The sequence below is a fragment of the Cervus elaphus genome, chromosome 5 (genome assembly GCF_910594005.1).
Source record: "Cervus elaphus chromosome 5, mCerEla1.1, whole genome shotgun sequence".
NCBI lineage: Eukaryota > Metazoa > Chordata > Mammalia > Artiodactyla > Cervidae > Cervus > Cervus elaphus.
This window is the reverse complement of record NC_057819.1, coordinates 116,233,521-116,255,028: the sequence shown is the minus strand read 5'-3', so window position 1 is coordinate 116,255,028 and position 21,508 is coordinate 116,233,521. Positions and strand designations below refer to the sequence as shown.

The following is a 21,508-nucleotide window of genomic DNA, read 5'->3' as shown; positions in this document are numbered from 1 at the left end:
CCCCTTCGCCTAAACCCACCGGGATTTTTGCTCTCAACCCAGACTCCCGCGGCCCAGCTACCGACGCGGGGGTGGGACGGATGGTTACTGCTTCTTGAAAAATGCCCCCAACTCTCACCCTGACACCCCCTTGCTATGGCCCAGGGGGAGAACTCTTTGCTCGGACTCCTCGGATCCTAAACTCGGAGGAGGTGAGGGGCATTGAGAATAGCGAGAGGTTCGCTCTAAAACCCGGAAGGCCCTCGCGGGGCACCGAGAACGGACGAGGCGGGGCACTCCCCCGGTTTTCCAATGTGTTGCAAACCTAAGAGCTTTTCTTGCTTGCTTTTTTTTTTTTTTTTTTTTGGGTAACACCCTTCCCCCCTTTTCTCTCCCCCCCACCCTGCTTTGGCTCCAGGGTTGCAAAAGCAAAGAGCAATAAAAAAAAAAAAAAAAAGAAAGAAAGAAAGAAACCCGCGCATACACTCAGACACACACCAGTGGCGACAGGGGAGAGTTGGAAAGACGCAGGAGAGAAGCAGGAGGCAGCGGGGAGGGAGCAATGGGAGCGGGAAGCCGGCAGGTTCCCTCGCAAATCCCCCTCCGGCCCCACGTCGCCTCGCCGGCCCCGGCAGGGGAGCGAGGAGCCGGGCGAGCAGATGGAGGAGTGGAGCTCGCTCTAGGCAGCAGGCTTGGCCGGAGAATGGAGGAGCCGCCAAGCGATCGGCTGATTGGAAGAGAAACGCAGAGCGATGGAGGCGGGGGTAGGAGGACGATTTCTCTGCGGGGACTGGCGGCGGCGTATACGCCCGGGTCGGGCGCTGCAGAGCTTGGCTAGCTTTCAACCCGCGCTCGCCGGCTCCAGCCCCGCGCGCCCCCACCCCCAGCCCTCCCGGCGGCTCCGCAGGTGAGTGCGAGCTGGGGGCAAAAAGACTCGAAAGTCTCAACACGCCCGCCCTGCCAAAGGGCGGGGGAAAAAAAAAAGAAAAGCATTTTTCCTTTTCTTTTTTTTATTTTCGTGCAGCCCCCAGCGCGGTGGGAGGGAAGGGGTGAGGCTGAGTCGCCCGGAGGAGGCGGAGGGGCCAGGCGAGGCCGGGGTGGCCCGGGAGGCGGCGGCGCCGAGGCGGCTCTGACGGGCGAGCGCTCGGAGCGGCGCTGCGCTGCGCCGAGGCGGGCGGGCGGGCGGGCGGAGCGGGGCGGGCGGAGCGCGGCGCGTGGGGCTCGCCATTAGCCGTCGCTCCGCTTCGCCATCTCGGGCTTTGTCTGGCGGCTTGCTGCCCCGGCGTCGGCTGCGGCGGAGCTGCGGCTCAGCTCTTCGGCCCGCCGCACCCCTAAGGTGCCCTTGGCCCGTGCTCCCATTCACACGCTCGGTAAGTGAGCCCCGGCGCCGCGGATTTCGGGGGAGAGGGGTTGCTGCGAGTGGCGGCGGCGCCGATCTCCATGCGCCCGGGCAGGCCTGGGGAGCCATGCCGGGCTGGATTGAACCAGCTCCCACAGCGGCTCCTCCGCCGGAGCCCGCCGCTTTCTCGCCGTTTGCGGGATTTAAAGAGCAAAGAAGATTTTTTTTTTTTTCTGTTTTAATTTGCAAAGAGGACATTTTTTAGGGATTTCTTTTTTTAAAGTTTCGTGTGTGTGCTGCTAAGCAGCGAGGCAAGCTCCGAAGCCTGGCACGGCGATTGGCTTGCGTGCGCCCCAAGCCGGTGGCTACGCTCCGGGGATAAGGGTGGGCGCGAACTGCCCGCTCCAAGAGGCGGGCGAGTGAGCGGGTGAGGGCTGGAATGGAAGCCCGAATCTGAGTTGGGGGAGAGAGCTCTGGAGCCGGGCTGCAGTCACCCCCGGAGCCTCTCCAGCTGCCGGGGGGCCCTCCGGGCACCCTCTCTGCGGTCGCGCCTCGCGCCCTCCCTCCCGCGCCGGCCGAGCCTGCTAGTTCCCCCGCGGGTCTGGCGAGGTCGCTCTCGGCGCCCGCCCGTCCGCCTCGGCTCCGAGCCCCGCCGCCATCCGGGCGGCTGCGTGTCTCCCTGCCCCGACCCCCCCCTCCCCGGCGGCAGCAGCAGCCGCCGCCGCCGCCGCCACCACCACCACTACCCCCCTCCCCTCCTTCCTTCCCTCCGCCTCGGCCGCCCGGGTCCCCCCAGCTCCCGCCCCTCCTCCCAGCTGCCCCCCGCGGAGCCCGCCCGGGCAGGCTGTGGGAGGGAGCGGAGCCGGCGAGGCGGGCGGGCTGGCGCTCGCTCCCCGGGGGTCGGTGTGCGCTCTACGGGGAAGGACGCGCTCGCTGCCCCGCTTCTCCCGCCCCCCCTCCCGCTCCTCCTCCTCCCTTCTCCCTCCTCCTCCCCGCTCCGGCGGCGGAGGCTGCGGCGGCGGCGGGGGGTGTGCGAGCTGAGGCCGGGGCCGGCGGGCGGGCGGCGGGCGGGCTGCCTGCAGGCGGAGGGCGCTGTGCTTTGTGCTTTTCGCCGCGAGGAGCAGCAGGCAGCAGCCACAGCCGCAGCCGCCGCCGCCGCCGCCACAGCAGCAGCCGCCGCCCCAGCGCCGCCGCCGCCGCGCCCGGAGGAGGAGCCGCTGCCGCCGCGGGAGGGAGCTGCGGCTGTGCCCGGCCGAGCGGGGGAGGGCGCCGCCGCTCAGAGCCGGGGAGGGAGCCGCCGGAGCGGGAAGCCCCGAGGCCGCGCTGCGCCGGGTAACCGAGGCGGCTGAGGACGCGCGCAGGGTCGGGGCCGGGGCCAGGCGGCGGGGAGCGAGCCGTGGGTGCGGTGGACGCCCGGAAGAGACCCGGGGCGACCTCCAGGCAGAGAACTGGGCGAGAGAGGACCAGGGCAAATGGAAAGGACGCCGAGAGCCGGGGGAGGGGAGGGCAGGAAGCGAGGCCCAAGCCGAGCCCCGGCCGCGGGCGGAGGAGCCCGCGCTTCTCCGAGCCGGCAGGCGCAGTTCTCGCCGGCCGCCGGAGGGGGCGGCGGGGCCGGTGAGCGCTGCTCCCCCGCCTCCCGGCCGCCGTCCTCCCGCCCTCTCCTTGGCTCGGCTCCCCGGAGGCCCGGGCGGGGGCGCCGGCGGGGCTGGGCCGCAGGCTCGGGGGAGGAGGCGGCGGTTCCCGCCGTGGTCGCGCCTCTGCGCCGGGCTCCTCCGTGCGCGTCGGGGTGGCTGGGCGGTGGCGGCGCCTCTGGCCGGGGTGGGTGGCTCGGGGGCGGGGGGCAGGCCAGGCCGCTTCTCTCCGGCTGCTTGCCCGCTCAGGCGGGCGGGGACGGCGTCGGGTGCCCGAGGGGGAGGGCGTCGGGAATCCGGATCCGGTCCCCGGGGGCGGTGCGGCCGCTGCGCTCCGGGGCTGGCGGCGGCTGCGCTGCGTCCGGGTCCCCGCCGGGTTGCGGAGGCGGGGGGAACCGGCCGGGGGGAGCGGGAGGAGGAGACTGCGGCGCGTGCCCGCTTCCGCGGCCGCGCGCGCCCTTTACCCGCCCTTCCTCCTCCCCCGCCCTCCAGCCTGGGGCCTCCCCGGGGCGGGGCGCACAGAAGAGGAGGAGTTTTTTTTTTTTTTTTTTCGGCCGGGGTGGGGGAAGGAGGGCGGAGGGCGGAGGGCGGGCGGGCGCTCGCTGCGCGCTGGAGCGCGAAGCAGTGTCTCGCGTGGGCAGCGGAGGGCGCACGCCCAGGAGCGGGGCTGTAGAGGCTGTAGGGGCTGGGGGTGGGGTTAGGAGCTAGAGGAGTGCACTCTTACCCCCCACCAACTCATCAAGTCTTCTGAAGTCTTGGCTGGGTCTCTCTGAGAGTGTGGGGTTATGTCCCCCTCCCCTTTTGGGGAGGGAGTGATAGACAGTCCCCCACCTCTCAGCCCGCCTGAGTGGGGACTGGTGTCTCTTCTAAAGGGTGAGGTGGCTTTGACCCCGGCTTGCCTGGCCAGCACGACCGAGGAGGTGGCTGGACGGCTGGAGAATGAACGGAGAAGCCGACTGCCCCACAGACCTGGAAATGGCCGCCCCTAAAGGCCAAGGTAGGAGCCCCACCCTCAGCCCTCTTTAACTTAAACGCTCCATTCTCATATAGGTCTGCGAGGCCCACTCCCCTTCTAAAGGTTTTCTCCTATCCGGGTTCTCTGAACTGTAATGGGAGGAAGCCGCTTGACTGTCAGACACCCTTCACACTGGGTGTTTGGCTAAACCGAAATTATTCGGCTTTGAACCTACAAACTGTATTTTTCACACTCCATTTCCCCCCCAGGTTAGAGAGGGAGGAGGAGGAGGCCTGTTCAAGTCTTCCTTCTGGGGTCCCCAGTCACCTCAAGTGTGTCCTCAGCAGTGTCCTGGAATGAGAGGAGAGACAAGGGATATGGGAGGAAGGGGGAGATAGAGGGATTGGGAAGGCTTTTCAGGGTTTTGTTTTGTTTTTTTTTAATTTTTATTAAGAGGGCATAGTTTTTGGTGAGGCAGGTTGGAGAGAAAGAGTGTTTTGATGGCTGGAGACCTCAAACATACTAACTATACTCTACCCCATCCAGTGGGGGTCCACTTGTAGGGTGGCTGGGTGGGTAGGATGAATCTGAGCATCTGGCAATGCCTGTGGGGCACTGAGGGGAGAGAGGATTATGGGTTCATGTGACCCTCCTGCAAAAACCCTGACCCAGGTGACCAGATGTGAATGCAAGTCAAGAGCCCTTTTGACTCCTAGCCGTGGATAGCTATCATCCTAGCTCACCTTCCCCAGTCTCCCCCTCCAGAGAGCCCTCAATGGAGCTGCATTTCAGTGGCTGGAAATAGCTGGTCCAGACTCCTTTTTTTTTTTTTTTTTGCTTCCATGGGGGATTGCGCTGAGAAGGCAACTCAGAATTCTAGGGGTGGGGGTGGCCCTGGAGCAAGGCCCACCTTTTGCCCACCTGCTGGCTTTGCCTCATAGCTGCCTTGTATGGCTCTACCATTGTTTTACTTGCCCCAAAGTCTCCTTTGGTCCTTTCTGAGAGAGAGGATAGGATGGTGGAATACTCACATCTCTAATGGTAGTCTCCGGCTATGCTAGAGCAAAACATTGGCGTGGGTTCTCCTTACAGCCCACGCCCCTGCCTCAGTCTGCACATTTAGGGTAGCCATGTAGAACTGGGACTGAATTTAGCTTCACGTTTAGGTGTGTGGCCTCCTTGTTTCCCTTTCTTCTGCAGTAAGCTAGCTGTTCTCCAACTGGGTCCCAAATCACCGTGGCTTCCTTCCCCTCCCCTCTTCCCTATGATAAATTGTAACCTATGGCAGGCTGGCACGTTAGAAATGATAATAGCTTTGAAGTAAGCCAGACTTGAGTTCAAGTCTGGTTTTCTAGGCATGATGTTGTCTAGACTGGAGACCCTGCTCTAATCTGTATGGCCACAGCTTTTCCTTAGGGCCAGGCCATGTGTTTTCTGTGCCTTCAGATGGGAGATAACCATCTGAAGGGTCTGAGATGCTCTGAGAAGGAAGGGTTGAGTGCTTAAGGACTGGGGAACGGATGGGGGCTGGCATGAGCCAGGCATAATGGCCTTTCTCACCCTTCCCCAGACCGCTGGTCCCAGGAAGACATGTTGACTTTGCTGGAATGCATGAAGAACAACATTCCATCCAATGACAGCTCCAAGTTCAAAACCACCGAGTCACATATGGACTGGGAAAAAGTAGCATTTAAAGACTTTTCTGGAGACATGTGCAAGCTGAAATGGGTGGAGATTTCTAACGAGGTAACGGATTCCCCCTCCCTCCCCAACACATTCGAACACACATCTCCACCTACCCTTGCTTCAACCTTCTTGGTTGGGGAGATGAAACAGAAGTCTATAAACAGGAAGGAAAGAGACCAGGCAAGGTGCTCGTGTGGTCGCCTTTGTGCATTTTGGGAGTTGGCACGGTTGACAGCACTGGCCAAGACCTCTCAGTTCTGCTACTTTCTAAGCTATGTGGTCTTGAATACTTACCGTCTTAGAGCATCTTAGAGCATCTGTCACCTGAGCTGTTCTGGGGATTGAATGAGGTGCTGACATGGACAACCATTTCGAGGTCAGGTGGTCACTTTGTTGCTCTCCTACGATGTGTACCGACTGCCCGGATCTCTACAGTAAACATGGGCCAGTACCTGGGTATCAGCGCAGCCTGAGCTGTGTCGCTGTTGACCCCAGCCCTTCTCCTTTGATAAACTTTAGTCTAGTGGAAAATAGAGAAGGCCTGTTGGAAAACGAGGCTACACTCCTGGGTGGCATTCCCCTCTTCGGTGCTTCCCCTTACCCTCACCTTCTTTCTTCCTCCAGGTGAGAAAGTTCCGTACATTGACAGAATTGATCCTCGATGCTCAGGAACACGTTAAAAATCCTTACAAAGGCAAAAAACTCAAGGTGAGTTTCCAGGTGGAGGAGCACGAGAGTTCAGAGAAGCAAGGCCCAAAGAACAGTGTCTCACCTAGACTGTGTCCTTGTCCCTCCTTCCAGAAACACCCGGACTTCCCAAAGAAGCCCCTGACCCCTTATTTTCGCTTCTTCATGGAGAAGCGGGCCAAGTATGCTAAACTCCACCCGGAGATGAGTAACCTGGACCTGACCAAGATTCTGTCCAAGAAATACAAGGAACTGCCGGAAAAGAAGAAGGTGGGGGGCGGGGGGCTAAGGTGTGGAGGGAAGAGGTGGGGAGAAGCTGGAATGGTTTAGGTTATCTGGCCGGGGGGAGGGGGCGGCAAGGGCTTAGACTGAGGGATCTGGCGTCAGGGGCGTGGGTGGGTCAGCAGAATAGAGTAGGGCCATGGGGAGCCCACCTGATCATCGCTTCCCGGACCCACATACCCTCAGGTGTGGGCACTGCTACAGATGTAACCATGACCAAGACAGACACCCGTAACATTCTTTCACACACATGTCCTCACTGTTAGGCCTGCACAGCCGTTCACTTCTGACGTTTCCCCACATGGTCTCATTTGATGCTCATAGAGGTGACTCCAGGAGACTGAGTGGTCCGGATTTTGCGGTCAGAGCAACTGGGGTGCGGGAGGGCGTCGTGTCCCAGGACCATGGTTTAGTGCGCAGGCTCTCTACCTAGCCGTCTTCTCTGGGCAGGTAACAGGCGCATCCCCAGGTTACATGGACTTCTTCCCCCTTACACACATTGTCCTTTGTGGCCCCATGCTGTCCCAGATCGTCAAGCCCATTAACCTTGGGCAGAGGCTGCCCCAGCCTCCCAGGCAGGGGTGGACATGGTCAGCACAGTGAGGTCGTGTAGTCCCTGGGAGAAACAGGCAGCACAGCATCGGAGGAGCCTGCAGGTAGGACAAGAGTGAGAGGCGGTGGGCAGAGAGAGACGCACAGAGGAGATACTGTGCGGTGAGATGGAGCCAGGGAGAGATGCTAGTGAGGGGCAGCAGAAGAGACAAGAAGGCACACTTGCTGGAGAGGAGACAGTTGTAGGCAGCCGGCTCTCGGGAGGGCACCAGCCCTGGGAATAGCCCTTGTCCCAGTCTGCACACCCTGGCTTTGGGCTCACATGGCTTGGTCCTGTACCCAAAAAAGGAGCTCGCTTGACTGGGTTGATCCAGCTGTCTGCAGCTGCTGCCTGAACCAAGCCGGAGTACAAATCGCTGGAGCTATTCTTGACCCTTCTGATGGGGCCATTGCAGAGCTGACTATATACATAACACCCAGACGTTCCCACGGGGTGAGAGGGAGAGACAGAGGGTCTCAGGACCAGGGTGGGACAGAGGAAACTCCGAGGTACAGTGGACAGGGTGCCGGCCTAGGGGACACAGTGGGCCTGTTCCCCTGACTGCCACTGCATCGCCGTGTGTGTGCCTTTCGGTAAGTCATTTTCATCCTCTGGGCCTGGTCTTGATCTGAGGCGTGGAGGGTGAACCTGATCTGGGTGCTGCCTTCTGGCTCTGAAAGCTGCCGTTTCTGTGAGAGGAGAGCTGAGACTGGGGTGAAGGAAGCAGGGCTCTGCTCTCGGTTTTTTTGTGGACACCTCAGAGGGAAGTAGAGCTGCCTAGCTTCTCGCACCTGATGAGAGGCAGAGGTTGGGCTCAAGCAGCATGTGTCCCTGGCTGCCTCCAGCGCTATTCTGGTTGTGAATCTGGGAAGAAGAGGAGAAAGGAAAGCCGGACGTTGAGCTGGGGCAAGAAGGGGAGGTAGAGGAGGAAGGGAAAGAGACAGGCTGGAAAAGAAGTCCACGAGGGAGGGGTGTGGGGAGGCAGGAAGGATGCAGGGATGGAGATGGGATGGTGGGAAGGGAGGACCAGGGTGAGAGAAGGAAGGGAAGGCAGGCCGGAGAGGAGAAGGACTGGGCTGGGGGAGGGAGGGCACAGGGAACCAAGAACCTGGAAGAAGGCATTGGAGGCAGGGAGAGTGGTCATGACAGGGTTGTGGCAGGGATGGCGTCAGGATTGCCAAGGACAACCAGGGACCCAAAGGCAGCGGGTGGGGGAAAAAAATCCAGATTCAGGAGACAAGAATTCACTCTGGGCTGCGGTCAGTTAAGTCTCTCCTCAGTGCCTTAGAAATGGGACTCAGCCTGCCCCTGGCCCTGTGGGCCACCTGAGAGGGCACACTAGTATTAGCTGCCACAGACAGAGAAGGAGCGAGTGACAGGCAAGGCCTACACCCTCCCCTGACTCCCTCGCTGGGGGTTTCCTTGGTGTTGGGGAAAGGCAGAGGGGGGAGTATCTCGGGGAATCCCAGCGCTGTCACTGCTTAGCAAGTGACTGGGTAATGCCACGTGTCCACCCCCGTCCTGGGACTCTCCCTTTCTTAAAGGGAAGGGATGGGATGTGTTCTGGGAGACCCCTGTAGCTCCTAGTGTCTGGGCTACAGAGTCCCCCCCACCCCCACCCCACCGGAAGGCAGGCCACCACCTTCCCCGCCCCCCCACTCATGACATTCTCCATACACATCACCAACAGGGAGGCAAAATAGCTAGCAAGGAGGACTTGGTGGGGTTTGTGGCTCAGCTCTTGGGTCATGGATGACCCCATCGCCTCCTCCCCCCAGATGAAATATATTCAGGACTTCCAGAGGGAGAAACAGGAGTTCGAGCGAAACCTCGCCCGATTCAGGTAAGGCAGAGGAGGCCACAGGGTGCTGGGTGTGGCAGGAGATGGGGGTCAGAGCCTGGTGCTCACCACCCTTGAGGCATGGAAGATGGATGGGTCACCTGTCGACCGTAGTGGTTCAGGCTCAGGGCCAGGGACTGGCAGCTAACCGCTGGTCCACTTGGCCCCAGCTGATGGGCTAAGGAGCCTTAGTGAGGGGGGCAGCTAGCCGGGGTCTGCCCTGGCAGGACCCCCTCCCCCACCACTGACTGTCGCTCCCCGTGCCCTGGCTAGGGAGGATCACCCAGATCTAATCCAGAATGCCAAGAAGTCGGACATCCCCGAGAAGCCCAAAACCCCCCAGCAGCTGTGGTACACCCACGAGAAGAAGGTGTATCTCAAAGTGCGGCCAGATGTGAGTGTCCGGCCAAGGGGTGGCGGGGAGGGCGCACGGTGGTGGCAAGGGGGGAGCCGCGCCGGGTCGGCCGGGCACGGTGCCGGGGAGCAGGAGAGGAGGCCCCTCCCCAGGGGTGGGCTGCATGGACAGGGCCTGGGCCAGCTGGCGTGTGAGTGCGTGTGTGTGCGTGTGCGAGCCTGTCCCCTTGCACCCAGGCGGGACCCTCCGCCTCTCTGCCTTCCCCTCCTGGCCCGTGGGGGACACTCGCGTGACCTCCTGTGGCCTGAGGGGGCGGGGGCCTCTGTGTCCCCCTCCCCTTCCCCTCCCCCCTCCCCCTGGCTGCCTGCGTGTGTCTGACGGCTTTTGGTTTGCAGGCCACTACGAAGGAGGTGAAGGACTCCCTGGGGAAGCAGTGGTCTCAGCTCTCGGACAAAAAGAGGCTGAAATGGATTCATAAGGCCCTGGAGCAGCGGAAGGAGTACGAGGTTAGGCTTCCGCTGCGCTCCTCCCCGTCCGGCTCTTCACGAGCCTCTGCCCTCTGACTCTGCGGCCTCCGCACTCTGCGGGAGGCGGTCACTGCCCCTCTCGTCACTGAGGGAGGGGCCTTCTGGGCCCCTCACCTCTGCCCCTACCTTCCCCGCCCCCCCCACCCCCCCCATGAGATCTCAGGCTAGGGCAGGGCAGGGCACCACGTCTCGTGTGACACAGCAGATGCACGGCCACCCCCCAGCTTGGCTCCCTGCCTCCCTTCCCCAGCGGCTCTCCCCCACCCCCCCGGCCCCGGCTAACCCCACACCCCGTTGCCCTCCGTCCCCCTCCCACCTCACTCTGCAGGAGATTATGCGTGACTATATCCAGAAGCACCCCGAGCTCAACATCAGTGAGGAGGGCATCACCAAGTCCACCCTCACCAAGGCCGAACGCCAGCTCAAGGACAAGTTTGATGGGCGACCCACCAAGCCACCTCCGTGAGCGCTGCCCTGGGGTTGGGGGGTGGGGGGGGGAGCCGGCAGGCAGCTAGGGAGCCGGGCTGATGAAGGACCTCGGCCCAGGCTCTGCAAGTCAGGAGGCCGCTGCCCTGGGCCTCCCCCATCACTCACAGGCACGCTCTTCCCTTGCTGCCGGTTGTGACAGGAACAGCTACTCGCTGTACTGCGCAGAGCTGATGGCCAACATGAAGGACGTGCCCAGCACAGAGCGCATGGTGCTATGCAGCCAGCAGTGGAAACTGCTCTCCCAGAAGGAGAAGGACGCCTACCACAAGAAGTGCGACCAGGTGCGCCGGGGCAGCAGCCAGCCCTGGGGCGGCGGGACTCCCGGAGAACCTTGGGGCTGTGCAGCACGAAGTCTGCCCCTGGGCCCTTGCGTTCCATGCGGTGTTGTGCTCGGTTTAGCGTCTGCTGATTAAGGCAGGGTCTCAGGCCTCATGCCTGCCAGCTGTGGAGGGAGACTGGGCCTGGCCAGGCTCTGGACGGTTTGCTGAGAGGCTGCTGTTTGTCCCTGGAGCATAGGAGGTCTCCAGCGAGGCTGCCCCCTGACTGACCTTGACTCCCTTTCCTTTCCCAGAAAAAGAAGGATTATGAGGTGGACCTGCTCCGTTTTCTAGAGGTGAGTGTTCCTTCGGGGAGGGCAGTGGGAAGAGGGAGGGCAGGGAGTGGTTGGTGAGCAAGGCCCCTAGGACAACACAGACACAGCCTGGGGACTACACATTCAACCCCGTGCTGCCTCCTCTTTTTCCCTGATCAGAGCCTGCCTGAAGAGGAGCAGCAGCGGGTCCTGGGGGAAGAGAAGATGTTGAACATCAACAAGAAGCAAGCCACCAGCCCAGCCTCCAAGAAGCCCTCCCAGGAAGCGGGCAAGGTGGGCAGGGGACATGACCAAGCAGCAGGTGGGGTGGAGGGGAAGAGGCGGGGCTCCCCGTGAGCACCCCGTGGACCCCGACCCTCTTTGCACATCTACAAGGGCGGCTCGGAGAAGCCCAAGAGGCCCGTGTCAGCCATGTTCATCTTCTCGGAAGAGAAGCGGCGGCAGCTGCAGGAGGAGCGGCCCGAGCTCTCAGAGAGCGAGCTGACCCGCCTGCTGGCCCGCATGTGGAATGACCTGTCGGAGAAGAAAAAGGTCAGGCTCGCCAGACCAGAAGGGGCTGCCAGGCAGAGTCTGGGCCGCTTCTCCCCCGGGGGCTAGCTGCACTTCCTCACCCTGCCCCGGGTGTGTGTGTGAGGTGTGAGCCACACAGCAGCCTGAGCGCAGATGGTGGGGCTGGGAACCCAGCGAGCCGGAAGGAAGGCGGGAAGCTGTCAGCTGTGGGCTGTGGGCTCCCTGGGGAGCAGGGCCGCTGGCGGCTTGAGCCCCTGGCTGGAGACATCTGCACCAGCCCACGCCTCCGCTCGCCCCACCCCACCCCACCCCACCCTTGCCGATGGTGGCGGCTGCTGGTGGCGGCTGCGGGGAGAACCTTCCATTGCAGGACGGGCCGTGCGCGCCCCCTGGGGGTGATCGGAAGGCTGACGCCTCTGCTGTCCGTCCGCAGGCCAAGTACAAGGCCCGGGAGGCGGCGCTGAAGGCCCAGTCGGAGAGGAAGCCGGGCAAGTTGCCGGAGTCGCCCAAGAGAGCCGAGGAGATCTGGCAACAGAGTGTCATCGGCGACTACCTGGCCCGCTTCAAGGTAGCAGGCAGTGGGAAAGGGGTCTTCTTCCTTTTCTTTCTTTCTGGATCAGTAGTTGCTTTACCATTAATCTCTTCAGAAAGGGGTTGTTCTGCCACTGCCCACACTGTGAGCCGCCCCAGGTGAGCCCTCCCACTTCTGACACCCTTCTCTGTCCCCAGAATGACCGGGAGAAGGCCTTGAAAGCCATGGAGATGACTTGGAACAACATGGAAAAGAAGGAGAAACTGATGTGGATTAAGAAGGCAGCCGAAGACCAAAAGCGATACGAGGTGGGAAAGGGGCTTCTGGCTCAGTGGGGCAGGATGGAGCTGGAGCCACCTCCCCCCACTTAAAAACTCAGGAGCACCCTCTTGGGTGGGCGGCTTTCCTTACTGTGTGGGACTTGGAGCCAGAAGTCCTGGCTTGGGTTGTGTGACCCTGAGTAAGTCTCTCAACTTCCTTCTCTGAGCCTCAGTCTTGTATTAGTAAAATGAGGGTGAGGATACCAATCACGTGAGTGCAATTATGAAAGCACTTTCAGACGGCAGGACCTACCCGACGGAGGCGTGAGTTGTTAGGAAGTTGCTCCCTAGCTGTGCCTCAGTTTCTCTTTCTTCCTGGCACTTAAAAAGAGAGTCAGCTAGGGACTGCAGGTATGGGGCAGGAGAGAGGATAAGTGACCTTTCTGGATGTCCTCATAGAGAGAGCTGAGTGAGAGGCGGGCACCCCCGGCTGCTGCAAACTCCTCCAAGAAGATGAAATTCCAGGGAGAACCCAAGAAACCTCCCATGTGAGTCTGGAGGCTAGAGTCCATCCTCGGGGTGGGGAGGATCAGGGTGGAGGGGCTGCTTGGTTGATGTCCTGACCCTCCCTGTGACACCCACACCTCCCAGGAATGGTTATCAGAAGTTCTCCCAGGAGCTGCTGTCCAATGGGCAACTGAACCACCTGCCGCTGAAGGAGCGCATGGTGGAGATTGGCAGCCGCTGGCACCGCATCTCCCAGAGCCAGAAGGAGCACTACAAGAAGCAGGCCGAGGAACAGCAGAAACAGTACAAAGTGAACCTGGATCTCTGGGTCAAGGTGAGAGGGCAGGGGACCCTAGGAAGCATCATGCTGGCTGGTCTGCATTCATGATTTCATTCAGCGTCCCAGCAGTCCTTCAGGGTAATGATTACTATCAGAGATAAGGAAACTGAGGCTCAGAGAGGTGAAGTAACTTAGCCCAGGTCACACAGCCAGGGAGTAGGAAGATCCAAATCAGACTGCCTTTTCCAGCTCCAGCTGGGACCAGGGGATGTCTCCAAGACTCTGGCTCAGCCCCTAGCCTCTGAGCTCCCCTTCTGTGCCTTGCTTAAGCAGTCAGATCTGTAAAGTGGGGAGAGTCACCAATGTCCTCCTCAGCCAAGGACCCAGGGGAAATAGCAGGGTTTAAGGGTTCCAGACATTTGGTGAGCCCCAGATTGCCTTGGCAGTGGCTCTGGGCTTGGCTTCTGGGGAGAAGTGATTAAGCCAGTCATCCAGGGGCGCTTCTCTGAGTTGAGGAAGGTCCTGACTCTGGAGCCTCTGTTTGGGTGAAGCACAGGACAGACAGGAAAGCAAACAGTCTTGGGATGGGGTAGCTTAGAAAAGGCTTTGGAGCATCTTAAGCAGGAATACTGAGCTGTGTTCTCAGGTCCTTAGGGTTCTCTGCAGAGACCCAAGGAGACTGGGACGGGCGCAGGTGGCATGATGGTCAGAGCTGAGCCCACTGCCTGGCGCTTGACCAGTGTGCTCCGTCAGCAGTAGTTTGGGTCATGTTCCCGCCCTCACCTCCTCCTCTGTCTCCCCCAGAGTCTGTCTCCCCAGGAACGTGCAGCATATAAAGAGTACATCTCTAATGTGAGTCTGGGAGCAGGGTGCTGTTGGGATAAGGAGGGAATTTGTGGCGGGGGTGGGGGCTAGGGGGTTGCTCCCTGGTGGCTCAGACGGTAAAGAATCCGCCTGCAATGCTCCGCCTGCAATTTGGGAGGTCTGGGTTTGATCCCTGGATTGGGAAGATCCCCTGAAGAAGGCAATGGCTACCCACTCCATTATTCTGGACTGGAGAATCCCATGGACAGAGGAGCCCAAGTCCATGGGGTCACAAAGAGTCGGACACGACTTTCACTTTCTGGGGGGAGCAGCACAGAACTCCTGGCTACTCCCTTTGCCCATGTCCCCGTCCCCTCCTACAGAAACGTAAGAACATGACCAAGCTGCGAGGCCCGAACCCCAAGTCCAGCCGGACTGCCCTGCAGTCTAAGTCGGTAAGGAGCCCCTCCCAGGAGGGGCTGGGGTGGGGGTGTTCGAGGTGCCTGGAGTGGCAGAGCAGGGACCACTGATGTGCTTCCATCCCTCCCAGGAGTCTGAGGATGAAGATGAAGAGGATGAGGATGAAGACGAAGAGGATGATGAGGAGGAAGATGATGAGAACGGGGACTCCTCTGAGGATGGTGGGGACTCCTCCGAGTCCAGCAGCGAGGATGAGAGCGAGGATGGGGATGAGGTGGGGTGGATGGGGCATGGCAGGGGGGGTGGGGGGATGTGCTGCCAGGACGGCCCCCTGGTGACTGCACTTTCCTTGTCTCCCAGAACGAGGAGGACGATGAGGATGAGGATGACGACGAGGATGACGACGAGGATGAGGACAACGAATCCGAGGGCAGCAGCTCCAGCTCCTCCTCCTCGGGGGACTCCTCGGACTCTGACTCCAACTGAGGCTCAGCCCTACCTGGGGCTCCCCTCCCTGACTGATCACCTTTGTTTCTCCCCCATGTTCTGTCCCCTGCCCCTTGGCCTCCCCCACTTTCTTTCTTTCTTTCTTTTTTTTTTTTTTTAAAAAAAAAAACAAAACACGGTGGGGGGGGGGGTAGGCGCTGGAGGCGCCCAGGCCAGAACTCTGCGGCCTCAGAGACATCAGCCCTGGGGGGCCCTCCAGGGAGCGTACCCATCAGACTGAGCCACCACCGGACTGGCCCAGCCCACCCCCTCTTCTGCACTTGCGGTTTCCGGCATGGACAATGGACCCGGGAGTGGGACGGGGGTCCCAAAGAGTTCAGTGAGGCCCCCTACACCCGCAGCCCGACTCAAGGCAGGGTGGAAGCTTGAGGAAGACCCCTTTCTTTCCAGAGGGGCTTGCAGCCTGGACCCCTACATTGGAACTGGAGGCAGGGAACATGGGAGAGGAGGGCGGGCGCCTATGAGAAATAGGCCTTGCCCCAAGGCCCTCTTCTTCCCTGCCCCCTGCGGGAAGGAGCTGCCTGGACCCACTCACGGGGGCGGGGGGGAGGGGGCAGAAGTGTTTTTTATATATGTGTATATATTTTTTTTTTAAGCTCTGAGCTGTCAACGAGACGTTTCCTACCGATCTCGGCTGCCGTCTCTGTTGTCATTTCTGGGAGAGGGAGGGTTTAGAGGGTAGGTTTGGGGCTTTTTTAAAACGGTCTTGACGTGTATGGAAAAGTGTGTGTGCGTGCGCGTGCGGGCATGTGTGTGTGCGTGTGGCCTGTACATAGCATGGGTGCACCTGTGGATGTGTGCAAAGGCACGTGTATCTGTGCGTGTAAGAGAATGTAAAAGGGTTTGAGGGTTATGGAGACACTGCCCCTGGTGGGGATGGGTTGGCGTGGCCCTTTTCTCCATATCTTCTGCTTTGCCTGATCTCTGATTCAGTTCGGGGGTACTGAAGCCACTCTGGTGCTTCCTCTGCTGGTTTCCCTCAGCCAGGGCCACTGGCGCTCCTGCTAGTCTCCAGTATCCATCAGGACAGTGGGGAGGGGGACAGGCCAGGTGAACCTTAAATATTTGATTTGGTGGGAAAGGCCTCTCCAGCTCATCTGAGGGGTCACCCAGCCACTGTCGGCTCTGAACCTGGGCTTCAAGAGATGTGTTGGAAGCTCTTAACTTATACACCCCTCCTGCCTGCCCCGCATATCCTCCAGCTACCCCACCCCCATTTCCTTTGATTTCTCAGGTCAGCTCCCTTCCCCACCCCATCTCTCCAAACCCACAGCTGAGGGAGAGGTCTGCAAAAGCTGCTTTGACAGCTGTTCTAACCCTTCCCAGCCATCCCCCAGATTTTGGAACCCTGATTCCTACTCTCAAAAAGCCAAGCCACCTCGTCTCTGTGGGTTTAATTTTTGTTGTTGCTTTTGATCAAAAAATTTTTAAACAATCATGTCAGTGACCTATTTAATTGGGGGTTTGTGCTTTTCCACCTTCCCCCTCTGAACGAAAGGCAAGAGGAAGAACTCTTGTCTGGGAGGTGTGGTGGGAAAGGTGGGTCCTGCTCACAGAGGAAGGCAGATAGATAATCTGCTTTGCCTCCGATGTGGTGCTGGGGGTGGGAGGAGCTAGTGGGGGATACTCCCTACTCCCCACTCCCCTTTCTTTGTCCTGCTCCTGGAATTAGGTACAGGGGTTTATAGGTTCTATTTCTTCCCAAGAGCCCCTGCAGAGAGCCCCATTTCCCTGTTCCTGCAGAGTGCCCCTGCGCTGTTGTTTTAGTGGAATGTGTTTTTCATTTAAAAACAACTTTGAATGGGGCACTTTTTTTCCCCCTGTTTTAAAAATTGAAAAATTCTTACAGTACAAACAGGGCTGTGGGGGTGGGGGTGTGGGTGCTGTAAGAGGTCACTCTGAGTGCATTTTGGCACTGGGGTGGGAGGACCCCTGCTCTTCCCCCCACCACCCCGTTTTTTTCTAATATTTAAGAAGTGTTTTTGTAGGTTTCAACAACAACCACAACTTGAATTTGTATCATGGGAGGTGGGAGGGAATGGCTTAGAGGTGTCTGCCTAAGCTTAAGGCCAACTGTGGAAGTTTTGTTTTCCCTTTTTTTGTACAATAAAGTAAAAATACAAAGATTTGACTGCTGTCTGATCAATGGACTCAGTGAAGTGGGAGTGGTGGCAGAGGTGACCCAACAGGCTCAGTGTGGTAAGACCCTTGAAGGCAACTTGTTTGCCTCTTCTTTCTAGAACCATCTTCCTCATTCCTGAAGGCTCCATAGCAACCTACTTTCACATTGTTTTGTGCTACTGTTCTTGCACTTTCTCACTTCACTTTGTTAACTTAGGTGGTTAGACCACTAAGGACTGAGAATTTGGAAAACAAATTTTCTCCCAGCATGCACTGCCTTGAAAAATGGAGGTGATGAACCATTAGGGTCAGGGGTTCACCCTGGTCATGCAAGGGCTTATCATTGAGCCCTCAGCCTCACCAGGGTGAAGAAAGACTTTCCTAAATGACCCAGACCTCTGATGGGAAGTGGGCTGGGCCAAGATGACTCACTCTCTGAGGTTAAGGAAGACAGCCTTCCCTCCACAGGCCTTGGCTGGATTCCCAGAACCACCAAGGGCTAAAGACCCAGGCCCATTGAAGACCTCTCCCTTTACCCCACACCCCTCTCTCACTCTGCCAAACTTCTGAAAAGCTCCTTGCCCCTCATGGCCTTCTATTTCCTCACCTTCCATTCACTATTCCCCTGAGGGGAATATGTTCATCATTACACGCAGTGGACACTTAACGTGTCTCTTAACTTCTTGGTCTAGTCTGCTGGCATTGGCTCCTCCTCCTCATTCTATCATAGGTGTTCAAGTCACTCTATGAATTTCCAGTTATCACCCATAGTAACCATTCCAAAAAGTGGCCTCTATAGAGATGTCTCTTCGAAGCTGCAGACCAGTACAGACTTCAGTGTATCCTCTGGGATATCCTGCAAAGCAGATATCCTCTGGGATATCTTGCAGGTACCTCAAGACCCCAGATGAGCACTAAACATCTACTCATTAGTATCAGCCTTAACTCTTCTCCCTATTTCATCTCTCAGTGAAAGGAGGTGAAATTTGCTCACTGAGACCTGTTTGTTCCCACTTCTTATCTCTCTCAAATCTGTCAACCTGCTTACATCCCATCCTATTCAAGGCCATCACCATTGCTCATCCTCTGCAAAAACCTAAAACTCACCTTCCTGCTTGCACTCTTGCCCCCTACAGTCCATTCTGCACACAGCAACCAGAGCTATCATTTAAAAACAAATCTGCTAACTTCCGCACTTCCAACTTGCCTTGTCTTACCATGACCCTACAAGGCCTGGCCTCTGTTTTCCCTCTCCCTTCCCTCACTCCACTCTCCCTAATCACTCACAGGGATCCAACCAAGGGATATGTCTTTCGCTCCTCAAACATACCTACAAGACCTCTGGACTTGCTCTCTCTGCCCAAAATGCCATTCCCCCAACACTACAGATAGCTTGTTTTTTTCATCCTTCAGACTTAGGCTCAAATGTCACCTCACAAGCCTTTCCTGACCACCCTCTCTAGGGAGGCCTTCTCCTACATCCCCTTGTTTCTGTATTTGTTTACCTGTTCATTGTCTATCTCCCCAAACCAACACATTCAGTTTGAGATATGTTGGAGTTACGGTGGGATTAGCTGGTGGAGACAACTTATGTGTTCATTACAGTAATCCCAGAACCTATTCCCAGGTAGCTCAGTGGTTTAAAAAAAAAAAAAAAAAAAATCTGCCTGCCAATACAAGAGATGCAGCAGATACAGGTTTGATCCTTGGGTCAGGATGATAACCTGGAGGACGAAATGGCAACCCACTCCAGTATTCTTGCCTGGACAGAGGACCATGGCAGGCTACAGTCTGTGGGGTCACAAAGAGTCAGACACAACTGAGCGACTGAGCATACATAGCATACATTTGACAAATCAAGAAATATTCATTAGGGGACTTTCCTAGAGGTCCAGTGGTTAAGACTTCCAACACAGGGGGCCTGGTTCAATCCCTGATCAGGGAACTAGATCCCACATGCTGCAACAAAGATTTCAAATGCTGCAACTAAAAGGTCCCACATGCCACAATTAAGACCTAGTGTAGGCAAATAAATAAAAATATTTTTTAAAAGATCCCGCATGCTGTGCAATACAGCCAAGGGAATAAGAATGGCCCATAATAATGTCATATATATATGTATTGTATATTATATATAGCCTCTTTTTGCCCAAGTCTAATTGCACAAACCATCCCAGACTCAAACACACCACACTCTTCTCAGGCCTCTACACATTCTGCCTATATACATAACTGTTACCTAGAATGCTCCTCTTAACCTCTCTTTCTAGTTAATTCAAGGCTCCACTTGAAAGATCACTTCCTCTAGGGAGCCTGCCCTGAAGTCCTGACAAAAAGATGTCTACCCGTTTGTTTCTTTGGCTGCCTGAATGCCTTCACATTCAACCTTTTTTCCACATCAGGCTTTGCTGGGTGGTAAGCTCCACTAAGACAAGGTCTGTGTGTCTCTCTGGCTTGCTGCTGTAACCCCAAGGCCTCACCCAGAGCCTGGACCAGTGTAGTCCTTAGTGTTTATTGACTGGTGCTAACTGTGGAGACCGGGCTAACTGTGGAGGTCACCACCACAGAACCACTCAGGCCAAGTGCCAAATGAAGAGTACAATCCAGCTTTAAAGGAGTTTGTTGTGAGGGTGGCCTGGGTGGAGAAGTGAGGAAGGATTTAGGTAAACAGGGAGGAGACAGGAAGGCTTCCTGGGCATATGTAAATTCCTTACGGCAGGGTATATTGGACATATTCTGAGACCAAGAAACAGATCAGTATCGTCAGAGTGGAGGATTTCTGATTCACACTAAGACACTTGAAGTACTGGCCTCCTACTTGGCTCTAGACTCAAATTCAAATACCTTCTGAGAGTCTCCACCAGCTAATCCCACAGTATAACTCCCAACGAATCTCAAACAGTGAGAACTCATCATTCTCCTGTATCCTCACATTGCCCTTCCAGAGTTCCCCATCTTGGTTAACAATGTCTTCAGGCTCTCTCTCTCCTTCACCCCACACATCTCAAGCTATGACAAAAACCTACTACTTTTAAGCTATCCAGACTCCCCACTCCAGAGCATCTGCTTAAGTCTGGTCAAACAGTTCCCCTTGAGGACTTCTGACAGCCTGTAGGGTTAAATCCCACTAACTTCTCAGCACACCCTTAGTCCTATGTGGTCTGTTCTGCTTACTTCCTCACCAATTCCTATGTTTCAGCCAGTGCAAGAAACCTTTCCTAAGAAACTCTTTTACATCATTTGATTCCTCCTCCTAGCCACCTCTGTCCCCTATGGTGTTCTTTTTTTTTTTTTGGCCATGCCACACAGTGTATTTGATCTTAGTTCCCCAACCAGGGAGGGATCAAACCTGTGGCCCCTGCAGTGGAAGCATAGTCTTAACCACTGGTTGTCCAGGGAAGTCCCTAGCTCTCTTATTTTTATCACACTGTTGGGCAATTACTTTCCTACAGGTCTGTCTACCCCACAAATTGTGAACTTCTTGAGGAGGTGTGTCTTATCTTTGCATTAACACACAAAAACAGCTAAGATTCACCAAACACTTACATTGAACTAAGTTTCTCATGTACTGATTTGTCAATTCCCACAACCTAATAAGTACTGTCATCATACTCAGTGACAACAGAGGAAAGCGAGGCAACAGAGAGCTCATTTGCTCAAGTTCATTTGTCAAGTCCACAGATTTGAATTCAGATGATTCCTGGTCTTAACCACTTAGGACTAGGGCCTCAATAAATGCTTGCCGAAGATTAAAGAGTCAATGATGGTCCCAAAGCAAAGATTTAACGCTTTCTTCATTTAAACTCATCTTCTGCGGGAAGAGGGCTGTCATACACCCGTTCCAGGACTCTAGACACAGAGTAACAGAAACGGCAGCGCCGGTATAGGCATCTACTGCGGCTGGGAAAGGCCCTTTGCTCCAGAAGAGGGACTGTGAGAGCGCGCGGATATGGGTACACATAGGGGAGAAGAACTGGGTCGGAGGAAGGGTCTGGCCACTGCCTGGCAGTCTAAGGAGAGGAGAGGTGGGGGGTCCAGCGTGGGTTCCGGAAGCAGGAAAGGCGAGCAGGTGTGGGATCTAAATTAAGATGAGGGCGGGGAGGGCACTCCGCTCAGAATGGCACAGTTCAGCCTCCGCCCTCAGCGGAGGACCCTCATCTAGGGCGTCTGTTGGTTCTGAGGCCCGGAGTCGGCTAAGATCAGCCCAGAAACACGGGGAACCGAGGCTCGGACGAGGCCCCTCGGTTTTCTGCCCTGAGGTGATAACTGCGTCCCACTTCAACTCTGGCTTCTCCACATAAGTAAACTCCGGGGTGGTGGCGCTGGGGGTAAAAGAGCCGGGAGCCCGGAGGGAAGGGCGGGGGAGCCTAGGCCGGAAGGCGTCCCAGGCGCGGCTGGAAGCCGGCGCTCTCTTTCGACGCCACCCGCTGCCCCCGCCCCGGAGCCGGCCGGGACGGCACAACGTCTCCGCCCCCAGCGCACCGCGCACCTCACCTTGAACGCCGCTCCACCCACCGAAATCCTATTGGGCCGGCCGGGCCTAGGCAAGACGGCGATTGGCCGAGGTGGCTCCCGAAGGCCCCGCCCATATCCCCGCCTCCGTCCCCGTCCGC

The 21,508-nt window shown here is 57.6% G+C and overlaps 1 protein-coding gene across 6 annotated transcripts; it reads left to right on the top strand.

Moving 5' to 3' along the window:
• The first annotated feature begins 472 nt into the window (after positions 1 to 472).
• Positions 473 to 16,900, top strand: UBTF (upstream binding transcription factor). 6 transcript variants are annotated; one of them, XM_043904794.1, is made up of 21 exons: positions 473 to 886; positions 3,822 to 3,946; positions 5,475 to 5,650; positions 6,215 to 6,298; positions 6,392 to 6,547; positions 8,930 to 8,994; positions 9,265 to 9,385; positions 9,742 to 9,852; positions 10,202 to 10,335; positions 10,502 to 10,643; positions 10,934 to 10,975; positions 11,114 to 11,227; positions 11,330 to 11,485; positions 11,898 to 12,032; positions 12,194 to 12,304; positions 12,716 to 12,804; positions 12,908 to 13,097; positions 13,848 to 13,895; positions 14,231 to 14,302; positions 14,398 to 14,541; positions 14,628 to 16,900. In XM_043904794.1, the coding sequence occupies exons 2-21, from the start codon at positions 3,889 to 3,891 to the stop codon at positions 14,751 to 14,753; spliced, it is 2,274 nt and encodes a 757-aa protein (XP_043760729.1). In that variant the 5' UTR covers positions 473 to 886; positions 3,822 to 3,888; the 3' UTR covers positions 14,754 to 16,900. The 6 variants fall into 6 exon arrangements, with proteins under 6 accessions (XP_043760729.1, XP_043760728.1, XP_043760733.1 ...); XM_043904793.1 differs by lacking the exon at positions 473 to 886 and adding an exon at positions 993 to 1,349; XM_043904795.1 differs by lacking the exon at positions 473 to 886 and adding an exon at positions 2,513 to 2,650.
• The last annotated feature ends 4,608 nt before the right edge of the window (positions 16,901 to 21,508 follow it).